General features: G+C 45.6%; 1 protein-coding gene across 3 annotated transcripts in view; it reads right to left on the reverse strand.

Moving 5' to 3' along the window:
• The window catches only part of LOC147455143 (uncharacterized), a 46,131-nt gene extending 23,858 nt beyond the window's left edge, over positions 1-22,273 (reverse strand). For 2 of the 3 annotated variants that reach the window (XM_086513979.1, XM_086513978.1), the window contains exons 1-3: positions 21,891-22,273; positions 21,336-21,379; positions 21,194-21,253 (exon numbers count right to left, since the gene is read on the reverse strand). In XM_086513979.1, the coding sequence (XP_086370105.1) occupies positions 21,194-21,253; positions 21,336-21,379; positions 21,891-22,188 (402 nt within the window). In that variant the 5' untranslated portion in view covers positions 22,189-22,273. Of the gene's footprint in view, positions 1-21,183; positions 21,254-21,335; positions 21,380-21,890 lie in introns of all 3 variants that reach the window. The other variant, XM_086513980.1, reaches the window with a different exon arrangement.
• Positions 22,274-24,031: the final 1,758 nt, after the last annotated feature.

Here is a 24,031-nt window from a genome sequence, read left to right on the forward strand (position 1 = left end):
AGCCTCCTCTCTCAAATTGGGCGCCCCCTCTTCAGCTGGAAGTAGCAAACTCCCCAGAAGCCGCCATGTGTCCAGTTTGCCCCTTTTGAGTTAATTTTCTAGTTCCCACTAACTTATAAAGTTATAAGTGACTTTCCGAGTGGCCCAGACTTCATTTGGCACACACAAGCTTCCATACTCATCAGAATTCAGTGCTAACTGGCCCGACCAGTCCCCGACTGACCGACCCAGACTCCCGATGTGAGAAACCTATTCGGCCGCAGCCGTTTCACACTGGTCATGCAATGTCCACTTGCACCTTTTCAAGGTTTCCGGGAAAAACAAGTAAAAATAAATAAAAATATCTAGTACTTATTTACGAAAGGCAACAGGAAAAATACACCTCCCGGTGACAAACCGGCCGCCCACTCAATAAGTGCCAAGTGGGCAGCCCAATTAAAATATAAAGCAAGGTTTAATAAAAACCCAACCCTGGCTGTATACGGCTGAAAATGAAAAAAGATCGTGCGATCTCTACTCTCTCTCTACAAGCTGTCGCCAACCCTCTCTCTCTCCCCCTTGTTTTTCTGGCGCTCCCTCCTACCATTGCTATTGTTGCCGGATAGCCACCGGCTATTCCTACCGGTCCCAAGTACCTTTAAAAGCAACCAAAGATTTCTTCTCTCAGATTTTGCCAGCGCTAGCTTGGAAGAGATTGTATCGAGAAGGAGATACAAGTGATTGTGAGACTACGAAGCGGAGGTCGCTTTTCCGTACAAGGTGCGACAGGTATCAATCGTGAATTCGTGATTCGCGTTATTGTTTTGTGTTTTGTGTTTTCGATGGGACTCCATCACGGAGAAGAAGCAATAAGGCCTTGGTCTATGCTCAGAGCTTTTCAAGAACGGTTTGTAGAACTTTTTCGCTCTGGGAACAGAAGGAAACCGAATTGAGAGCTTGTCTCTCAAGAATGCCCCACGTGGGAAGGAACTAACCTTCGAGTCGGAAGATCTAGAACAGAGGGGTCACTCCGGTTCTTGTGCATGTAAAAAAGATTCTCCCTAATAAAGATTCTCTTTTGGGGGGGGGGGGGGGGGGGGGGGGGAACCCATCTTCTGGTCCCAAATACTGTGTCGATCTTCTCCCTCGACTCTTTTGGTTGAAAGTTTATTTATTTTCAGCTTGTTGATTATTCAGGTGTGCTCCTGTTTGTGACAATGGTATCAGAGCTCGGATTCCTCTCTTTCTCTACAAAGGAGGACGATTTTGGGAAGGAACGGGAAGAACCATAACGAGCCACAGAAGAACTGTTGAAGAAAAACTTCAGCAAGTGCAACAAATTATTTCGTTGTTGGCTGTCCAAAAGGTTTTGGACAGAATCAAGAAGCCGCAAGGAACGGATCATGGATGCCCATGGGCGTCAAAAAATCCTCCTTGAGGTAGCAACCCGCAGGAGCATAATGCGGAAAGAGGTACCGAAGCACACAAGGATCTCCAGATCACGACAAACGGCCTTCCAAGAGCAAGGGCCAAGAAAAAGAACTTTCTCTACTTAGCAAAAGCAAGGATGTCTCTATCTCTTCTCCACCATACTCTCCTGACTATACTACTACATCTACTTTTCATACAGTATCTAAATCTTCTCCAAAGAAGAAAACTCCTACTATTCCCTACGTAATACTAAAGAAAAGCCCCAATTCAAGAAGGATAACTGCAAGCATCACCGCAAGATGCGGATTTTCAAATCCAATGACAAGGATGTGAAGTTTGACAACTGCAAAGATGGAGAGAGATCTCCAAGGCACTGTATTTCATCAAGCAGTGTGAAGTTGCTTTGCCAACGGGAACTTCACCGAAAAATCCAAGTTGCGTCATGTTGGGATGCATCTCAAGAAGACAGCAAGCAACTGCTGGTTAGCCAAAATTCTGGAAGGTACACAAGCTAGAACGTGGGCTCAATTCAAAGCTGAATTTTATGAACAATTTCTTCCGCTAGACTTTGAGAAGGCATTCGGAAGGAATGGGACTGGCTCATCCACAACGAACATGAGAAAGTCACGGCTTATGTTGACAAGTTTTGGTCGGTTCTTTTGAAAGTTACACCTATCATGAAGATTTCCAACAAGGAAAAGATGCGAAAGTTCGAAGCAAGCCTTCGACCACAGCTTTGGAAGAGCATGAAGGTGTACCCACACGACATCCTTCAGCGGACGATGGGATCGGCGATCATTGCCGAGGATCTACATTCCACTAGTACCCCCAGACGGATGGAACATAGCACGTACCATGCAAGGCAAAGAGCGGTTTATGCTGACCATGGCGACCAAGGTAAAAAGCGTCCCCCAAAGGACCCGAATCAACCTAAGAAGCCAGAGGGTAACGCCAAACGGCTCAAGTATCTCATGTCGAACCAAGTACATACCTTCAAAGAGCAAGGAAGGTGCTTCTACTATGGTGAGAAAGGACACAGGAAGCCTAACTGCCTATTCGGTAGCAACGACAAGAACAAGCATCTTTGAAGAAGGAACAATCAAAGAAGGAACCCGCTCCACCGAGCTTGAATTCCATTTCTCATGTGCAAGGGAATATGGCAACCGAAAAAGGAAGCGTCAACTCCTTAAAGGTTGGGGATCCGTGGATAACCAACGGGTGTTGATCCTTTACGACCCTGGATCAACGGACAACTTTATCTCACTGGAAACTACAGAACGCTTGGGCCTCACACCGGCTCAGCTTGGAACTCCAATCACTTCCAGATCAGTATTCGAGGGGTTGACCACCAATGCAACTCCCGTGCAAGGACGGCTCAATCTTCGGATTTGCGAGTACAAGGACCACGAATCGAGGGATGTGATATCATTTTGGGTATGCCATGGCACTACCATTTTCAACCGGTCCCAGATTATGTAGAAAAGACCCTCGCCTTTGAGCATGAGGGCAAGAACATTCAAATTTTTGATGATGCAGGGGATTGGCTATTCCCTATTGTAAAGCCATATCTCCATTAAAAAGGAAATAACGAAGTGCGTTTCTACTTACTTGATTTTCGCACGTGAAAAAGATAAAACTAATGAGGGTTCGCTCTCTAGTTTGGAAATTAATCGTTTTCAATTCCTTAAAAAGTATAAAGATTTTTTCACCGACACTCTACCAGACAAGCTACCTCCGGAACATCCAAAAGATCATCGCATTGATCTCGTACCTGAAAGCTCTCCTCCAAACCAACCCCCTTACAGGGTCAGTCTTGCTCAACAAGAGGAAATTTTGAAGCAAGTCAACAAGCTTCAGGGAAAAGGTCTAGTACGACTAAGTACTTCGCCCTACTGCTCTCTAGTCCTACTGGTGCAAAAGAAAGATGGAACATTCTGAATGTGCATAGACTATCGATCTCTAAACAAGATCACTAACAAAAATCGCTTTCCAATTCCTCGGACTGATGATATTCTCGATAAGTTTCTGGGCGCAAGCGTCTTTAGTCGCATTGACTTAAAGAGCGGGTATCATCAGATATGCATAGCCCTTGAGGATGTTCATAAGACTGCCTTTTGCACAACCTTTGGACTTTATGAATTTTTGGTAATGCCTTTTGGCTTGACCAACGCTCCTGCCACATTCAATCGAATGATGGATCAAATTTTCAGCCCACACCAAGCTTTTACAGGAATGTTCTTTAACGACATATTCGTCTTTTCAAAGACTAAGGAGGAACATCAGAAGCACTTGGACATAGTGTTTCAGGAATTGCAAAAGCATGAGTTGCATGTGAATGCAAAGAAAAGTGAGTTCTTTCTCACTAAGATACACTATCTCGGGCCATATAGTCTCACACAACCAAGTGAGTATGGATCCCACAAAGATCCAAGTCGTACAAGATTGGCCAACTCCCACTACGGTACATGATGTACGTACTACATAGCTTTTTGGGATTGTGTTCCTATTATCAGAGGTTTCTCTGAGGCTTTGCTCAAGTAGCAAGACTACTCCATGACCTAATAAGGAACAAGATCCCTTTCAAATCGGGATCGAAACCAAGGTGCCTTTGATAGACTAAAGTATCTGTTAAGGCATGGACCTATTTTGATAGTGCCAGACTTAAGGAAACCATTTGAGGTTCATTGCGATGCTTCAGAGATTGAATCGGTGCAGTGCTTAACCAAGAAGCCCACGCAATGGCTTATGAAAGTAGACGACTTGAGGATACAGAATTGCATGCCTCGATCCACGAGAAGGAATGGCTATGATTCACGTCTTGTCTACCAGGAAACATTATCTTCTAGGAGCGGATTTTGTGATCAAAACCAATCAATAGAGTTTGCGGTATTGTCTCACGCAACGGAAATTATTTGAGAAGCACATGAGATGGGCTAACTTTTTGTCCATGTTTCACTTCCAGATCCTTCATACGGCTTGGAGTAAGAATGTGGATGCAGACGCATTGTCTAGATGGAATAGGGTGAATGCAGTAACTTATCTATATCATCAAGAACTGGAATCACTTCCAAATTTGTATTTGAACGACCTAAACTACTTCTCCATTTAGAGCAAGTTACAGAACGGAGAGAATGAACATCCCTATTCCATTCGGGATGGTTACCTCTACCACCACCGAGCATTTTGTGTGGCGGTACCCTTGAGGAAGAAAATAATGGAAGAAGCACATGCTTCGCCTTATGGGGGTCATCGGCCTCCCTATGACTTTAGCATTGGAAAGATACTTCTTTTGGCCAAGCCTTAGAGCAAACATTAATCAATATGTCAGGGAATGTTTGGTTTGTCAAAAGGTAAAGTACAATCGGCATAAGACGCCTCGGTTACTTCCACCTCTGCCTGTGCCTGATCAACCTTGGGAGAGTATTGCCATGGATTTTATTATGGATCTCACAAAAGACTCACACCGGAAATGATGCGATCTGGACCATAGTGGACAGATTTAGCAAGCAAGCTCACTTTATTCCAGTCATGAAAACAATCAAAGCGGACCTATGGCTGGGATTTTTGTAGCGCAGATCTTTGAGCATCATGGAATGCCCAAGTCTATTGTGAGTGATAGAGATCCTCACATGACAGGAAATTTTTGGCGTGCCTCATTGATAACCTTGGCACAAAGTTGAATTTTTCTTCTACATATCATCCTCAAATTGTAACAAACTTGGGCACCCCAAATCTAAATTTTGTCGCAACACAAAAGAGATTCACTTAACGCACTTCACAATTTAATTGATTCGACAAGGCCCGACATAGTTCCGTGCCAAGAGAGATTGGCCCGAAAGATTGCCGCCCCTTTCGGTATTTTCTTTTGGTGTTAATCTTTGAGCAAAGTACAACTCTGGCGGGTCCTCAACTCTCAGACTATGCGTCGAGATGCTCTGAGAAATGAGGCCCTTGGGTCCCTTTTATTCTTACATAGGGATGCTAAAAGCATAGCCCCCAAAAGCAAAAACTCAACAGCTCTTGGTTCCCAAAAGCTGCCGCCCAATAGCCAGCAACGTGATTTATGGAATTCCGAACGGTTGCCACGCAAGCAACGGGATTCGGGGGCGTCCGTACAACAGCCTCTACGCGATTTTCTTTTTATGGCTAGTGTCACTTTAGGCCCCGTCGGCAATAGTCCATAAGTTGGAACAACTTTATTAATCTTAGAGTCTTTAATTTATGTCCCTGGTCATGCCACGTCATCAGTTTGTGACATACCCCCCTCTTGAAAGAATGGTAATCACCCTCGATTACGCCTGCAAAACAGACAGAGGTCATAAACTAGTTCTATAGACACTGACTCTACGTACAGACGCACTAGACCCACACAAATCTAGCACTTGCACATAGACGACAGTCATATCACATGAAGTTCATTCTCAATCTTAGACCATGACTGCCAGCGACGTATTTAGTGATCGCATCTAGATCCATCCCGGACCTCACTGATGTCAGATTAACTAATCCTTATTGTAATCATGTCTATAGAGATTGTCGAGACAGAAATGCTACAGTCATTTCGTCTTTCAGCTCCTGCACTCAAACAAGTCACACGAGAGAGTACAAATCATTCATGTTCAATTTCGGGAATACCATTTCATAAAGTTTTGTTTTGTTTTCGAAGTCGGGTAGGGCACGCCCGGCCGTTCCCCTCATACACCAAAAAAATATACAAGAACGACCAGGACTATGCACCCAGAAACCGAAGGCAAACGCTTTTGTCACTAGTTTCCTCTGGATTACGAGAGGCCAGAATTATCTACACTCTTAGGGCCATGACTAATCCCTTGAGAGACCCATTTCGCCAACTTGATTTGGGTGTGACAACAACCAAGTACCTCTGTTCAGAGGCCCAGGTACTGCGGGACTTGCTTCGGTCTTCCCTTTGGAGTTGCCTCCTCTAGGTAACTTATCGCTCACCTCACTAAACTCCCTTTGAAACCCGACGGTTTTCCCCTAGGAAATGCCATACCCGCTTGGAAGGGCGTCGGCTCACAGGTGGCATCCACTGAGGTTGGTGGCGTCTCCCTTTTGCACCTCCCAAACCCTTTTAGGTGAAGTTGACCCCCCCCCCGCGGGGGGGAATGGTGTTGGGGTATAAAGCCCAATGTGGTCGCCCAGGTAAGTGGGCGGGCCGCAAGGTATGTACACATATTCTTTTGTAAAAACCTAATAAGAACTCACTATGCTCTACACATTGCAGTAGAGCGAGTTCACCATATCGTCGTGCTCTTCTTCTCGCACTCTCTCTCGCGTCGCACTTCCGCTCGTACTCCTTCAACTGGTATCAGAGCTCAGATCGAGGCTCGGGGCAGCACTGCAGGAGGCTAGAGTCACCAACTCAGATTGCAGTGAAATTCGACAGGCGAAGACACGGCCCCAAATCTCGTGGGAATGCCCAAAGGGCTTGGTGTTCTCAGAATTTCATTCTGAGGTCATCTCGGCCACCGTTCGGCTTCGACAAAGGTCTACGCAGGCCATTTTCGACTACGTGGTCTCAGCGGGTGCAGATCTGACTCTGCAAATTTGGGGTTTTTCGGCCTACGACTGCAAGTGCTGAGGATATCGACACTCCCAGAGTGTTGATTTGTGGCTGTCTACACATCGAAGGGCGGCTCACAGTTCTTGGAGGCGTGTCACATACGACACGGGCGCATCTACACACAGACTATAGGCGACATCCACTAGTTCATCAGGTAGCTTGTGTTTGCTGCTTGATATTCCAGATTTCATCCTGACATTGCAAGTACTTCCACATGGGATGTATTGTCAGAGATGATGTATGTCTGTTGAGGGTTTGCTGGCTGTGAGTCACGCAACAAACAACCGCCACAGCGGTTACAGCATATAGTGGGAAATTTGTGGATGTATGACTTTGTGGGAAGTCTATGTACTGTCAGATTTACTGCAGCCTTTGTTGAGGGTCGAGTAAGGTTTTATTGAGTTGGGGGATTCTCGAATGTTGAGATCCTTTCGGTGATACAGGTCCTGGAGCGATCCCTCGAGCACCCTTAGATAGGCAGCTAGGATGTACTGACTGTGAGTTAGACAGTTGGGATTGCATCTTTGCTTTACTGCCGTTGAGGCATTGTCACAGTCTATGCTTACAGGACAGTGACAGGACATTCAGAGACAGTACAGGTGCAGGACAGGTTTACCCATAGCTTACAGTGTCAGAGAGACAGTGTTTTCTGAGCTGTTTTTTGGTCTGTTTTTAGTACACCAGAGCCATTTTACAAAGGAGACTCTGCCAAAATTTCTGCAGAATCTGAAGCTTTCTTGGTTCATTTGACAGGCTGATATTGGTTCAGAGGTCAGTTTACAGGGGAAACTCTGCAGAATTTTTCCTAGAAAAGTAAACTACTGTGAAGCGTAGCTATGGCTCGATCACAGGACACTGCTCTTTACAATATCAAGAAGATGGATGGAACCAATTTCCCATTGTGGAAGAAGCAGATTTGGCACGTGTTGGTACAAAAGAAGCAGATAAAATCTATAAAGCTCAAGGGGATAAAACCAGAAGATATGGACGAAGATGAATGGAGCGAAATGGATGAATTGGCACTTTCTACCATTATGCTGACTTTGGCAGAAAGCATTTACTTCAATGTAGCAGACGAGATGTCGGCTTATCAAGCATGGTTAAAGCTGAGTGATCTTTATGAGAAGCAGAGTGCAGCTTCACAAGTATACTGGCTTAAGAAGCTTGTTGACTGAAGATGAAAGAAGGGACACCTATGTCCAATCATCTGAATGAATTCAACACAATCTACAGTCAGTTGTCAGCTCAAGGTGTCAAGTTTGATGAACCTGTTAGAGCTATGTTCCTGTTGATCACATTGCCGAAAAGTTGGGACACTTTTCGCACAGCTTTGAGTAATTCTGCACCTCCAGATGGTTTAAACATAGCAGGTGTAGAAGGAAGTCTGCTTACTGAAGAAACCAATAGAAAGACAATGGACAAAGGCAAAGGAACAGCCTTAGTTGTCAGGGGAAGGACCAAAGAAAAGTACAAAGGTGGAAAGAGGAATCAGTCTCGTAGCAAGTCCCGCAGTGCTAAAGGCAAGAGTGACATAGAATGCTACCATTGTGGCAAGAAGGGTCACATGAAAAGAGACTGCAGAGAATGGAAAGCAGAAAAGGGCAAAGAGAAAGCTGAACACCATGGTGAGAAGAACAAGTCCTCAGTGAAGATTCAAGAAATAAATGTGACAAACACTGTTGCAGAGGATGACAGTCTAGTGTCAGGAGACATCTACTTCTTGAAGAATACAATGGACTCAGCTCTTCTTACAGCATCTGATGGAAATGCATTGAGTGACTGGATTATAGACTCAGGGGCATCACTTCATGTGTCTCCAAACAAGGAGTGGTTTACCTCTTATGTGACCACTAAAGATCATGTTCGGCTAAGCAATGGGCAGACATGTGAGATCTTAGGTGTTGGAGATGTTCAATTGAAGTTTCAGAATGGCTCTTCTTTCACGCTGAAGAATGTGAGACATGTTCCCGTAATTACAAAGAGCTTGATCAGCACAGGTTTACTTGATGATGCTGGCTACGTCACCACTTTTGGACAGAACATGTGGAAGATATCCAAGGGTTCTATGACAGTAGCACATGGAGTAAAGTCTGGAGGACTTTACATGATTTATGTATCAAATGTCTCTAAAAATGTAATCAATGTAACCGAGCAGCCGAACGTTTCTTTGTGGCATAGCCGGTTAGGACATATGTCCAAGAAGGGAATGGAAATCTTGTCTCGTTCTGGTTATTTGCCTGGCTTTTCATTTAATGATTTTGAATTCTGTGAACATTGTCTGTATGGTAAGCAAACACAGCAGCCACATAAGCATAGAAGCAGTAGAAGAGATACACAGTTGGCACTTGTTCATAGTGATTTGTGTGGACCTATGCCTAACCTATCTCTAGGGGGAGCTTCTTACTTTATGACATTTATAGATGATTACTCAAGGAAAGTATGGGTTTACTTTCTCAAGCACAAGGATGAAGAGTTTAGTGTTTTCAAAACGTTTGTGACACTTGTGGAGAATCAGAGTGGCAAGAAGCTTAAATGCTTACGCACTGACAATGGTGGACAGTATGTTTCAAAGGCCTTTCAGGACTTTTGTGAGTCAAAAGGTATAAAGCGTGAACTTACTGCTCCTTACAATCCTCCTCAAAATGGTGTTGCTGAGAGGATAAATAGGACCATACAAGAGAAGGTCAGAAGTATGTTGTCTAATGCACAACTGCCAAATGGGTTTTGGGTTGAAGCTGTATCAACAACTGTTCATCTTGTAAATAGATCTCCTAGCAAGGTTTTGCAGAAGGATTCAGTGCCAGAGATGGTATGGTCAGGCAAAATGCCCTCATACAAGCGTCTCAGAGTCTTTGGCTGTGAGGCATATACTCACGTTCCAAAGGAATTTAGGAACAAACTTGAGCCAAAGAGTAGAAAGTGCATCTTTCTAAGCTATGATAATTCTGGTGAGATGGGGTAGAGACTTTGGGATCCCGAATCCAGAAAGGTTGTCCGCAGCAATGATGTTCACTTTAATGAATCCAAATATCATTCTAAACCAGAGAGGGTTGAGGAGATTAGAAGAGTTGTCTTCCAAGAAGATGGACCTGCACGTGCAAGACAAAATGTCAGGGCTCAAGAGGAGCAAGGACAGGATAGAGTGGAACCACAGGTTGTGGTTGAGCCTGAGCCACCTATTGTGCGTAGATCTGGACGTGTCACGCGACCTCCTGATAGGTTTGTTCCATCTATGAACTATGTCATGTTGACTGATTGCAATGAGCCTTCATGTTACAAGGAAGCAATGCAAATGAAGGACTCCGGGAATTGACAATTGGCCATGCAGTCAAAGATGACAGCTCTGCATAAAAACAAGACATGGAAGCTAGTTAAATTACCACAGGGTAAAAAGGCTCTACCTTGTAAATGGGTTTACAGGTATAAGATCACCACTCATGATAGTCAGCCAAAGTACAAAGCAAGGCTTGTTGCCAAGGGCTTTAAGCAAGAACAAGGCATTGACTTAGATGAAGTCTTCTCTCCGGTGGTCAAGATGACTACATTGAGATGCTTTCTTGCATTGGTTGTCATATTAGATTTGGTGTTGCACCAAATGGATGTCAAGATAGCGTTCTTGCGTGGTGATTTAGATGTGGAAATTTACATGCAGCAACCAGAAGGGTTTGTTGAGAAAGGCAAGGAAGATTGGGTATGCCAGTTGTTAAAGAGTCTTTATGGCTTAAAACAATCACCGAGGGCATGGTACCATAAATTCCACAAGTTTATGCTTTCTCAAGGCTACAAACGTAGTGAGTTCGATCACTGTCTATATACAAAGAAGGCTAAGGATGGCAGTTGGCTGATCCTTATTTTGTATGTGGATGACATGTTGATTGCTGGCAAGCACTTGGAAGAAATTTCAGCTTTGAAGTCAAAGATGGCAAAATCGTTTGACATGAAAGACATGGGTGAGGCAAGTCATATACTTGGTATGCGCATTGAGAGAGACAGATCAAAGAAGTTGATTTGGTTATCTCAAACAGAGTATATTGACAAGGTTTTGCAACGTTTCAATATGGAGAAGGGAAAGGCATTGAGTGTTCCATTGCCACCATATGTGAAACTTAGCAAACAAGATTGTCCTGTGTCTAAGGAAGAACACGTTGAAATGGATAAGATTCCATATGCGTCTGCAGTGGGTAGTTTGATGTATGCAATGATTGCTACTCGCCCAGACATTGCATTTGCAGTGGGAGTAGTAAGTCGATACATGTCAAACCCAGGCAAGAAACATTGGGAGGCAGTGAAAGGAATATTGAGATACCTGAAAGCTACAAAGAGTATGCGTATATGCTATGGGAGTCAGGAGCTAAGTGTAAAGGGTTTTACAGACTCAGATTATGCAGGTGACTTAGACAACCGAAGGTCTACGTCAGGGTATGTCTTTACATTGGCTGGTGGAGCAGTATCATGGCGTTCTAGATTACAAGATTGTGTTACTCAGTCTACTACAGAGGCTGAATATGTTGCAGCATCAGAGGCATGCAAAGAATCAATTTGGCTTAATCGACTAGTAACAGATTTGGGAATCAAAGAAGAGATGCCTGTGTTATATTGTGATAGTCAAAGTGCTATACAATTGGCTCGCAATCCAGTTTATCACTCAAAGACAAAGCATGTGGATGTGAAGTATCATTTCATCAGGGAAATGCTCGAGGATAAGCAACTTCAGCTTGTCAAAGTTCACACCACAGAAAATCCTGCTGATCTACTTACAAAAGGACTTCCCTCAGAGAGCTTTGCGCATTTTCGCAAGCAGTTAGGTGTAGGGTAGTACATCACTTCTCTACATCTCTTGTATATTAGCTTGTATAGTAGCTTCTCTCACACTTAAAGTACCACATTGGACTTTAAGTGGGAGGTTGTTGGGGTATAAAGCCCAATGTGGTCGCCCAGGTAAGAGGGCGGGCCGCCAGGTATGTACACATATTCTTTTGTAAAAACCTAATAAGAACTCACTATGCTCTACACATTACAGTAGAGCGAGTTCACCATATCGTCGTGCTCTTCTTCTCGCACTCTCTCTCGCGTCGCACTTCCGCTCGTACTCCTTCAAATGGCACTTGGGTGCTCTTGTAGCTCATCTTTGCTTCGCTTGGGGAGAATTATATCATTTCCCCCGGAAGGGATCAAATTCAAAATAACAGCATAGGAAGGGGAGCATTATCTCCCCATCCGCCTATGCAGAACACCCAAGTACCGGGGTACAACTTCATCGAGGAACTTCGCCACAGGCACGTGCCCTGCGGTTCCGTCCCTCGAGTGCAGATCACGACGTACCCAAAAGGGCATCCGCTTCCCGCGAGCCTCCCCACCAAGGAGGATAACGGTCCTTTCTTCAAGGTCCAACGAAGGGTCGATATCCTTGAAGGTGGAGTTGAATCGGTTTAGCCATCTCCCCCTAGATTCATCAACCGCCGAACAGTTCATCAGCAAATGCGAAAGCGAACGACCCTCTAACTGGGAGCACCGCGTGCAAATGCTGTGTCCGCGCATGTAACTATCAGCCAGTTTGAGCCCACCTTCTCTCGCAAGAGCCAGCATTCTCTCCTCCTTCGTATTCACTATAGTGCTCCTATTGAGCTGTAGCAGGTATCCACGTATTTGTTCAAAGCCGGCCTCCTTATAAGGCTCCAACGCCAGGCACGAGTGCCTCTTGTCCCACTTGTCCCATGCGTGGTAGCGAACTGAGCTAAAGTCAGCCGTTGGGATATATTTATTCATCCAGTTCTAGGTTCTTGTCGTCCAAGTCCACTTCTTGAACAGTTGGTTCTTAGGCTTCTTGTTTACCAAGGAGCCTATCCAGGTAGAGGAAACCGAGCGGTACTTGTCAAAAGCCCTTGCTCGTTGTCCCCCACAAAAGGCAGGTACGGGTGGTATGTTAAACTCGTGATGGAGAGTTGTCGTCCCTACAAAGGTTGACCTTGCTCCCTTTCCGAGTAACATTCGCATCCCGGTGGCGACGAGGCGCTGTAGAGAGTGAAGGACACGCTGATCGTGGGCCCCCATAATTTCCGCGCCATAACAAATCACTGGATATACGCACGCCAAAAAAACGGTCAGTCGAGACCATATAGGGATGGCCCGGTTCGCTAGTAGGTGCTGACATGCGAATAGGCTCTTCCTCCCTTTGTCCGCTCGCTCCTTGACGATGCGTTCAATGGAAAAGGTCGAGTCTACGTCGATGCCAAGGTACTTGTACATTTCACCCACTGCAACCATCTCGCCACCCAGAATAAAGATCCTCATAGAGAGATCCTGCAAGTCTCCGTGGAACACCGTGACCATGCATTTATCAATTCCAAAGGTCATGCCCCAGGTCTTTGCCCATTCACTTACCTTGTCAAGGCTCGTTGGTAGGCTTTCAGGAGAGTCAGCAAGTAGAACCAAGTCGTCGGCAAAAAGGAGTCCTTTAATTCTCTTGAGGAGGTTAGGTACTTCCAGGCCCCATGTTTCCCCATCTACGTCTAAAATATCGTTAATGTATATATTGAATAGACAAGGCGATCCCGAGCATCCTTGGCGGACTTCCCGCTACACTGGAATCGAATCCGACAGTTGTTCCATGTGTCGGACTTTAACAGAGGTGGACCTGTAGAGCGCTTCGAAAAATCTAAGTGCTCGACCTTGCAGGCCAGCCGCAGCGAGCTTTAGGAACAACACCTTGTGCGGTACTGTGTCGTACGCCTTCTTGAAATCAATGTAGGCCGCAAAGGTTGGTTTCCCATCCTTATGACGGGTTTCACGATCTCCTTCAGGCATGCAACTTGCCCTATGCATTCCTCATTAGTACGGAATCGTGGTACGCTAGGATTGAAGAAGTTCCTCTTTTCAAGTATCTTAGTGATCCGCCTAATCACGACTGTAGTGAGGACTTTTATGGCAACGGAGATTAACGCGATCCAGCGATAGTTATCAGTGTTGGTCAAATCGCCCTTCTTGGGGATTGACACAATCCCTGCGTCGCTAGCGTCGGCCAGGATGTCTCCGGTGTCGTAAATGCCCTCAATCATGTGCAAGTATGCCTTGCCCATCTCCGATCGTGGCTTACGTGGATCCGATCTAAGCCCCTTATCTTTCACAAGCAGCTTACAGAATTCGGGTGGTAAACCATCGCCACTTGCTGCCTTGTGCCTCTTCAACCGCCCACAGGCCTCCCGTACTTCATACCAGTTCAACGGGGTCACATACCTCAGGCATACCGAGGCAGATGTGCACATGTTTGTCATACCATGCAAGCGGATCCTTGCTAGTACCGTCCGTATCGGTGAACACCTTGGAGTAGTGACCCTCCCATACTTGTGATTGCCTCTCTGGTTTCATTACTAGCTCCCCATTTGCGTTCGAAGGTTGATTGGCAATAGTTCCTAGCCCCTTCCCAACTATTTTCTTGAGGTGGTAAAGAATTTCTTCATTTGACCCTCCCTCGGGGGCTCATTCCCTTTTTCCACGAAGCGCTTGAAGGAGCTTTGGTTACTGTCACGGACAGCGGCCTTCGCACGAAGTCATACAGCAGAATACTGTCAGCACAGCAGAATACTGTCAACGCAGCAATATCCCTGAAACCCAAAGGGATATCAGTGACTCTATTCAATCCGGGTAATCTGTGACAAAGGAGCAAAGTGACTCCCCTCTTGTGCAATCCCTCTGCACCAAATTCAACCCTGTTGATCTGTGGGATCTCTTGGAGTAGACGCAGCTACACCAAAATGTCTCAAGGTAAAGTTCCAAAATATGAGAAGTATCTGCTAGGTCGTCCTCCTCCATCCACTTCGCATCCAATGCCGGATAGTTCTTGAATTTAACTAAAAACCACCGAATCAATTTACCTTTTACTTTTCCTTCCCTGTGTGCCAAAGTCTGTTCAGGAACGGGTATCTCCTCGCTCTGTTCCACTTCGGGTTGCTCATCAGGCTCCCCATCAACTGGTACCTCACCTTTAAAAGGTTTCAAGAAACTCACATGGAATGCATTGTGAATCTTCCGAGTATCTGGCAGCTTGAGTCGAAAGGAGACATCATTTATCTTTTCTTTAATCTGGAAAGGGCCACAATTTCTCATGCTAAGCTTTGGAAAAATCCGCTCCTTTCCCTTCCGTTTCCTGGCGTGCCTTTTCAAAACGTAAGAGCACCCAATCGTCTTCCTTTAATTTCAAGTCGCGTCGATGTCGATCTGCTGCCTTCTTGTGTCGTTCTTGAGACTTCTCTAGAGCCTCGCGGACCTTGGCAAAAGCAATGTCCAAGTCCCTCGTGTACTGGTCGGCTTCAAAATCTTGTCTTTAGTGCTGAAAAAGGGAGAAACCTTCTTGTGAGAGTGCACGTGTGCGGAAGCGTGAGAGAGAGAGAGAGAGAGAGAGAGAGAGAGAGAGAGAGAGAGAGAGACAACAAAACGCTAGTGTAGGGAAAAGGAGGCGATCAACCCCCCATGACTACCAAAGCAATAGATCCTCAGTACAATCAGTATGTGATGAAAGTGGGTACGTCCTTGGCCCTATAAACAGATGCCCAAGGGGAGGTAGGGCAAGGCTTGATAAAAATCCCCACGACCCAACTAGAAAAATGATAAATGAAAATATATGAGGGCGCACGGACAAAGGTGGGCGGCCGGACCAAGTACAACCTAGACTATGGGTGGCCAGACCGGAGATATACTAGTCGTACAAATATTGCCTAGACCTGTGAAGCAGCAAAGTGGTGTAGCACCCCCTCTCAGCACCGGATGCTGAACAAACCGTATGAAGCCGAAGATGTGACGCAAATGATGAAGATGTCTGCTGCAATGTCCACTGAAGGACAATACTCCAGCAAAATCTGCCAGTGTAGCAACAATTTGGGGTGTGCCGCCAAGAAATCTTCGTAGTAAAGTGCCGTCACAAGCAGTGTAGTAAACTGTTATACTCTACCGATACAGGGTGAAGATACTACGTGAAGGTCCCGAACTGAGTGTGAAAACATCTCCTTGTTGTAAAAGAAGTGTCAATAGACTTGCAAGTGTCCTGCTCAATAGGATCTGTGGTGTCTGTAGTCAAACCGTCTAGAGAAAATGGAGAAACCCAAGAACCGTCGTGAGAATGACCGGAAACCTGTCAATGCATGAACCTTTAACCCAGTGCAGCTAGGTGACTAAGTTGTGTAAAACTCCAGGAAGGCCATATGTAGCAATCTGCACCGTAAACGTCCTTCGAATCAAGGAAAACCAGACTAAACAGTCTGCACTGTAGAAGCTACCGTAAGCTACAGCAATCACCAACAGACTGCACGGACCACCATCGGATGGTGTCCTGTCAGTAGGTAGGGTAATCCAAGATGAGAGAAAAGCCACACTCAACAGTCTGCGATGTGAAGGACCTCTGAGAAGAAGGGTGGTCAGACCAAGCTGTCTGCACTGTGATCATCCTGTAGAAGTAGGGAAGCCAGACTGAGCACTCTGCGCTGTGAAGAACCTTTGAGGAGAGGAAAGGCCAAACTAATCTGTCTGCCGTCTTGCATGTATCTCCTGCCTCTAATCCTCTGGTGTCAACCAAAACAGAATCCGCGCCAACAACGCCACCAAACCGCAACTCGGTGTGGCTCTTAATGTGAATGAGCTGGGAGTGGCCTACTGCCCAGGTTGGGGGATAAGTCTGTTGTAAAAATACTGAGGGTGAGTGTAATCAACTCTGAAGGTAGCAATCCAAATGATCAGGAGTGTAGAATAGCAATTGCACTACCATCCAAGCCAAGCTCCGGGTGACTCTGAATGTAGTCGTGGGATGCTTGATCTCCCGCATCTCGTGTCACGTGCACATCTAACCCTATGTGTACGTGGACAAGCTACTTCATGGCAAGGGTTCGGTTCGGTTCGGTTCAGTCTAGAATAGGAAGTGATCTGGCACTTTTGTGAGTGTTCGCAGACCGTGCATGTCCAGACATTTTGATTAGATGCATATCCTCTAGTTGCACACAGCATGATCATCAAATTTCTATCAAAACCCATCAGGAGCATTTTTACAGTGCATAGACCTATTTTAATTTTTCCCTATTTTTGACATTTTTCACTTATTATTTTTAAGTGACTTTTGTTGGGAATTGGGTAGGGCAAATTCACTAAGCCAGTATATAAGCAAACCTAGTGATAGCACTTTCTGTCAGAAGATGCAACAGGGACCTAACATCCACACTGCACCTTCTAAAGCAAGACCCCCCCCCCCCACCAGAAGACCTAGCGTTTTTGCCGATGCATACCTAGCATTTTCAGCAAGATCAGCCCTGGCGTTTCCCATTGCAGAATTCAGCCCTAGCGTTTTGCATTGCAGCAGCCTGGCGACAGCAAGACCAGCAGGTGCCCTAGCGTTAGCAGATTTCCCTCGCAGAACAACAATCAGCCCTAGTGTTTTTTGCATCAACATAGCACTTCAGCGTTTTGTAGATTCAACGCGACAGAATCCCAAGAAGCACCAGCGTTTTCAGTTTTCAGTATTTAGACACAGCAAAAGAACCCCCGCATTCAAGGAGCCACAAATGACTTTTGTCGCTTTCGGTGCGGCCCAAAGAAGCAAGCGTTGCAGACCTTTATGAAGTTCAAGGATCGCATGACCCACGCATCAAAGTGGGCCGGCGCAGAGTCCTCTCCAGGATTCCAAACACTCTTGGAGATCTCCCTCGACGCCATACAGTTCGGTACTAGTACCTACTTTGAAAAGGAGGGGATGTTACGTGCACATCTAACCCTATGTCTACGTGGACAAGCTACTTCATGCAAGGGTTGGGTTCAGTTCAGTCAGTCTAGAATAGGAAGTGATCTGGCACTTTTGTGAGTCTGTTTGCAAACAGTGCATGTCCAAACTCTTAGATTAGATGCATATCCTCTGGTTGCACACAGCATGATCATCAGATTTCCATCAAAACCCATCAGGAGCATTTTTACAGTGCATAGACCTATTTTCCCTATTTTTGACATTTTCACTTATTATTTTTAAGTGACTTTTGTTGGGAACTGGGTAGGGCAAATTCACTAAGCCAGTATGTAAGCAAACCTAGCGCTAGCACTTTCTGGCAGAAGAGGCAGCAGGGACCTCACATCCACACTGCACCTTGTCAAGCAAGACCCCCCCAAACAGAAGACCTAGCGTTTTTGCAGATGCATACCTAGCATTTTCAGCAAGATCAGCCCTGGCGTTTCCCATTGCAAAATTCAGCCCTACCGTTTTGCATTGCAGCAGCCTTGCGACAGCAAGACCAGCAGATCCCCTAGCGTTAGCAGATTTCTCTCGCAGAACAACAATCAGCCCTAGCGTTTTTTGCATCAGCATTACACTTGAGCGTTTTGCAGATTCACCGCGACAAAATCCCAAGAAGCACCAGCATTTTAGTTTTCAGCATTTAGACACAGCAGAAGAACCCCCGAACCTCGCAGACCTCACCTTCTCGTAGCAGATCCTCGCCACACGGTCAAATCCCGCGAAGTTTGCAATTTCAGCCCAGAAAACGCAGATTTCAACATCTGCATTTTCAGCACGTCGTCGTCACATTGTCGCATCGACATCACCGACATAGAGTCAGAATTCAGCAGATACAAGATTTGTAGATTTCAGCCCTTAGCATTTTCAGATTTCAGCCAGTCTCGTCGGCGGCGAGTCCAAAGCATTATAGAGATTTGTGCAATCATAAATAGACCGCCCTCACCATAGAGAGTGGGGCCTTCGGAGGAGGGTTTTGACAACATTCTAGTGTCGTATTCTTCTCTCTCTATCTCTCTATCTCAGCACCTTCATTCACAGTGTTCATCACTTTGTTTGTGTCCATTGCACTCTCTCACTAAAGGAACGAAAGGCTCTCCCTTCCATAAGTTAAAGGAACCCTTGAGCACAATTCAGAGCACTCATCTTGAGCAAAGTTCGACATTCACTTCCGTTGCACCTTACATCTCGCGGGTAAACTCTCCAAGAGTCCAAAACACTTCCAGTCTATAGATCCAAGCAATGAACCTGCTAAAGAAGAGATCCAAAATCCTCTCCCTAAGTCCATGTAGATGCTCCTGTGCAAGCAAGTGATTTGACGTGTCTTTTGGTTGGTCAGACGCGTATCCCAAGTACTAATAAAAAGGGTATCCATATAGGCTCCGACCATTGTAGCCTAGTGGCGGTGGTGGTGGGGGAGGTGGAGGCAATGACGGTGGTAAAGGCGGTTGCACTGGATCAGGGTCAGATGGTTGCACCATATTCCTGAAGATATGGCTGGGAAGGTTGCCGGTAGGAAGCTCTCGTTCTGGTACCAAAGGAGGAGGTACCACCTGGGCCATCAGAGAGGGTAACATGTAATTCAAAAATTGTTGAAAACTTTGCAGCATCAGAAGATTCTGCTGAGGATGCCGCAAAAGAATGTCGCGAAGCTCGTCGAGAAGAAACTACAAATATTCTGTTCAATCCATGAACGCCATGGCTTGGATTCTTTATGGCTTATGCCCTGTAAGACAAAGCGATGAAGATAGGAGCGCGTCCGATGCGTGATGAAGTAAGGGTGGGAGTGGCTAATAAGTCTGGAGTCGGGACACAAATATTCTTCAAATAAAATTCCAATAGACTTTGGGAACGCCGGTTTGCTCTTTGGTGGGACCGGCATGTTTTCAGAAAAGCACACGCCTGAAGCTTTGATACCACTGTCACAAGACGGGCACCACGTGCCAATTGAAAAGAAGATACCGAACAAACTTTTAGCACTTCAATAAGAACTGAAACTGAAAGAGAGAGCACACGCGACACGGAGTGCCGAAATTCCATCCCAGAGAGTATTGGCCCCAAACCTTGGTACCCCTTTCGGTATTTCTTTGTATTACTTGAACTCGGTACAATGTCAATACTAGCGCTCTACACCTTCTCACTGAAGCATGCCAAAGACTAAGTCCTCTGCACATATTTAAAAGCCCTTGGCCTCAAAAGCAGTTACATGAAAAGCAGTAAACTCAAAAGCAACTTGTCCAAAATCTGTCAGCCCGCAAAACGCAAACATCCATAGAGGTGTCATGTGGTACTACCAACGTAAAACGCGAAATTCCGTACTGCCTGCCACGTCAGCATGTCAGCATAAATTGCGGAATTCCGTACATTTGTTGCCACGTCATCAATTGTGTGTGCGTTGGTCCTCCTTTATTTTAATGCCTTTATGTCACTTGGGCCCCATCGAACAGGGTCCCACAAGTTGACGGGAACTCTTCTTAAATAGGCCATTCGGCAAGACTTTGCAAGTTGGTAAAACTTCTTCTGCTGCCTCTGCTTCTTCACTTGGGGTTTAGGCCCCTCGGTCGGGATATGAAGGTTGGCTCCGTTCTTCAGTGGCTTGACACGTTAGCAATTTGTGACACTTGTACAATCCATTTATGCAAGAGGGTTCTAAATCTAGAAAACCTAATCCATTGGACTCATTCGGACATGCAAGTCTTGCGAACAGGCTCACAAAATTGCCGGTACCAATCCTCCTAGGAATCTAGACACTCCTATCTAGAAATAGGTACAAAATTGGCTCTCGAAGTCGATGACACATGTCCACATGGCACATAGAGCCATGTGCACGTGACATCCCCTCCTGCTTAAGGTGAAGCATGCCATAAGATGGTCTCAAATGAAGTTCCTTCTAGATGATGTTCTCCACCGCTACTTTTGAGAGAGGCTCCCCCAGGTGATGTGGGAATGTCCAAAAGACAGGCATCTCCCTCATTCTCTATATGTATAATAATAATTAATGAATGGTTAGTAAGGGGGTTAGTGGGTAGCTGGACATGGTTGCAAGGCACAGTGGCCCTTTAACCCAACATGTATGGCTAGACTGGCCAGTCCATTTCCACTATTCGGCCCTTTAACCCAACATGTATGGCTCGACTGGTGGCCAGCTTATTTCCACTGTTCTGGCCCTATTGCCCCATTGCTGAGCTTCCCCTATTATTTCGGGTTTCTAGGTCACTTATCCTAGTATATATGTGACCCTTCATCCAATTGTATGAGCATTCTCCTCAATTATTGTGTTATTGCTCTTGGATCATTCTATCCCAATTGTATGTCTCACGCTCCTCTCGTCATTCCTTCAGGGACCACAATCTCTATCCTTAAAAGAAGAGACTACTACAATAAGGCTTAACTACCAAGGAAAATGAGAACAGCAATGCACAAAACTCACTTGTACTGACTTTGGCAGAGCCTTCTACTGTGCTTCTCTGATTCCAAAAAGAGAGTAGACTTGAACCATCCTGTAAACAACAAACAAAATACCCACCTTTCAAAAGCTGGTTTCTGTAAATGGTTCTGCCATGCAGCCAGAAAAGTCACTACCTGCTTCTCAAACAAGCCTTGAGATTGAAATGATGGATTGGCACCTGTCATTTGTTCAACAGAAACGTGACACCGTGTCAAATAATGTGATAACATTTCCTTCTTTAGTGCGAATTACAGGGCATTTTATTCTGCTAGCTCCACAAACATATGGATCCTGCAAATGTGCATGGAAGCTCACAGTGCCATAAAAATTGCTTGAAAATCCACAACCCAGGTAAGAAAAAACAAGAAATAAAGAACAAGATTGATCACTCTAAGCAAGCCAAACGAATATTCACTTTAGCAAGGGCCTGCCAAACTGCTCAAAGTTGCAGCGGAGTCAAAATTGACTGGCACATGATTGATCAAACTTGTTCCAATAAAATCACCAGCGTGCAAAAAGGAAACTAAGAAAACCCGTGCTTAACGAGATTTGCCTCTCATACTGTTATAATGATTTGCTGCATGTCGTCAACATGCAGCAAATGCAATAATGAACTCGAAACGGGAACTCAAATTAGATTAAGTCAAAATGCACACTGTAAGAGCCAATAAGAAAGAGAGAATGCTGACCCTTGTGACTTCGAATGAGCGAGAAGAGGTAATCCCCTCCAAAGATGGTGATGCTGACAATACAGAGAACAAGGAAGGCTACAACACCTATTCGAGGGCCAGAGCGAGCCACCGTACGGCCAGACTTCTTGCCTCTGTAGTGGGCTTTCAGGCCAGCCCTGCTACTGGTTTGCGCCTCCCCAGAAAATCTTGAGATGTGCCTGCCCTCAGGCCCCCCGTTAGCTGCCCGATCAGCATTGCTGTGGTCTTGGATGCGCAAGGATGCTGAGCAGCCTGCTCCCTGCGTGAAAAAAGCCATTCTCGCACATCCTTTCAACTACGACAGAGTGGCGGGGGAGAGGACTTCCGAGTTTATAGTGTTATTATGCCAGATACGGCATAAGACTATGACGTGACCGACGTGGAACGTAATAGCCCTTTTGGTCTCGGGTCTGAGCTCAAATGAGAAAAACAAGTAAAATATACAAGAACCTAGTTCAAAAATCCTGCAAATGTAGAAAATTCTACTAGTATTTCTGGTTCGCATCTTCACGGGGAGGAAACTTTGCTGCTATGGAAAAAAGTTTTTCTCGAACAATGATCAAGCCTTGGCCAACCATAGAATTTGGCGCCACCTTCCAATTGTATGACGATCAACCCTCCTTATGATGGATCAACTGATGGATACTTTGTCTTTGGAAGGGTTTTAAAAGGATTTTCCCTTCAACTTCTTTATCGCATAAGAAGTATTGCCTGTCCCAAATCGGTTTTCCTTGTGAGTAGTAGAGTTCACTTTCTTATTGTAGTTAAGAAGACTCCATGGTCTCTAATAGTTATTTACTAGTTTGATCAATTTGGTTCTAAGGGACGAGAAGGGATATTTGAATATAAGTTTATTGTTTATTTTTTATATATTTTTTTGATAATGCAATGTGTATTGGCATGACTATTATGATCACACGGTATGGTGTTGTTGTTAGCAGATCAGTAAGTGGCTAGGTGTGTGAAGTGTGCGATAGCTTCTAGTTTTGTGATGGTGCCACCATCTTTTTTATGTTGACAGCAAGCACAATTTTACATAGTTTATGCCAATGGTGTTGTTGTTAGCAGAGCAGTAAGTGGCTAGGTGTGTGACATGTGTACGATAGCTTCTAGTTTTGTGATGGTGCTGCCATCTTTTCAATGTTGACGGCGAGCACCCCTTGACATAGTTTATGCCAATGGATTAGTTAGCAATGCTAGACAATCACTTGTTATTTTTGTGAGCTTGTTACAAGCAATAACCATTTTATTCCCAAGTGATTGTAGCTACTTTGAGCATGGACCTAATTTATAAAATAATTGCCTTTAAGAGGGACATGCTCATGCTTGAGTGGGGGAGTTTACACCCACACCTTGTGCCTTCTCTCTTAATATGTGTCTCTATACTTGCACTTCGCTATGCTCATGTGCATACACATTCTCTCTCTCTCTCTCTCTCTCTCTCTCTCTCTCTCTCTCTCTCTCTCTCTCTCTCTCTCTCTCTCTCTCTCTCTCTCTCTCTCTCTCTCTCTCTCTCTCTCTCTCTCTCTCTCTCTCTCTCTCTCAGCTCCAGCTCGCCGCGCTTCGCTGACCTCACCCTGGGCGAGGGGCTGCCCTACAGGGGGGGTCCCCGGCTCTCATAAGCGCCGCCCTACTCAAACTCCAGCCCCAGCAGCACTCCGCCACTGTCGCACCACCCCCCTGCTCCAACGGCGCCCTCACAGGCCGGGCCCTATTCGGCCCATCACGGGTCCCTTAGCTCCTCTGTGCTACACACACCTGTGTCATCTCTTTGTGCCTTGCATCTGCTTCTCTCTCTCTCTCGGGGTCAAAACCCTAGGATCCGCACGGTCTTTGCATCCCCGCACATACCCGCCCTCGTTTGGCAAAACATCTTGAACTCCTCACTATCCCGTGCGTTTCAAATTTCCCTCACCTCCAAGCTTCAAGCTTATACATTGTAATATTAAACTTCTAAGTGGTCTTTCCCACCCCGAGCCCACTGACAACCCACCTTCGAGTCTTCTAAACAACAGCGATGGCCACTCGAGCTTCATCCCACGGTAAGCTCACTTTCGTAGGGGTTGTAGCAACACCCCCAAAGCAAGACAACATCGTCGGCCTCCAAACTGAAGTCGGAA

The sequence above is a fragment of the Adiantum capillus-veneris genome, chromosome 6 (assembly GCF_014529385.1).
Source record: "Adiantum capillus-veneris isolate H3 chromosome 6, ASM1452938v2, whole genome shotgun sequence".
In the NCBI taxonomy this organism is placed as follows: domain Eukaryota; kingdom Viridiplantae; phylum Streptophyta; class Polypodiopsida; order Polypodiales; family Pteridaceae; genus Adiantum; species Adiantum capillus-veneris.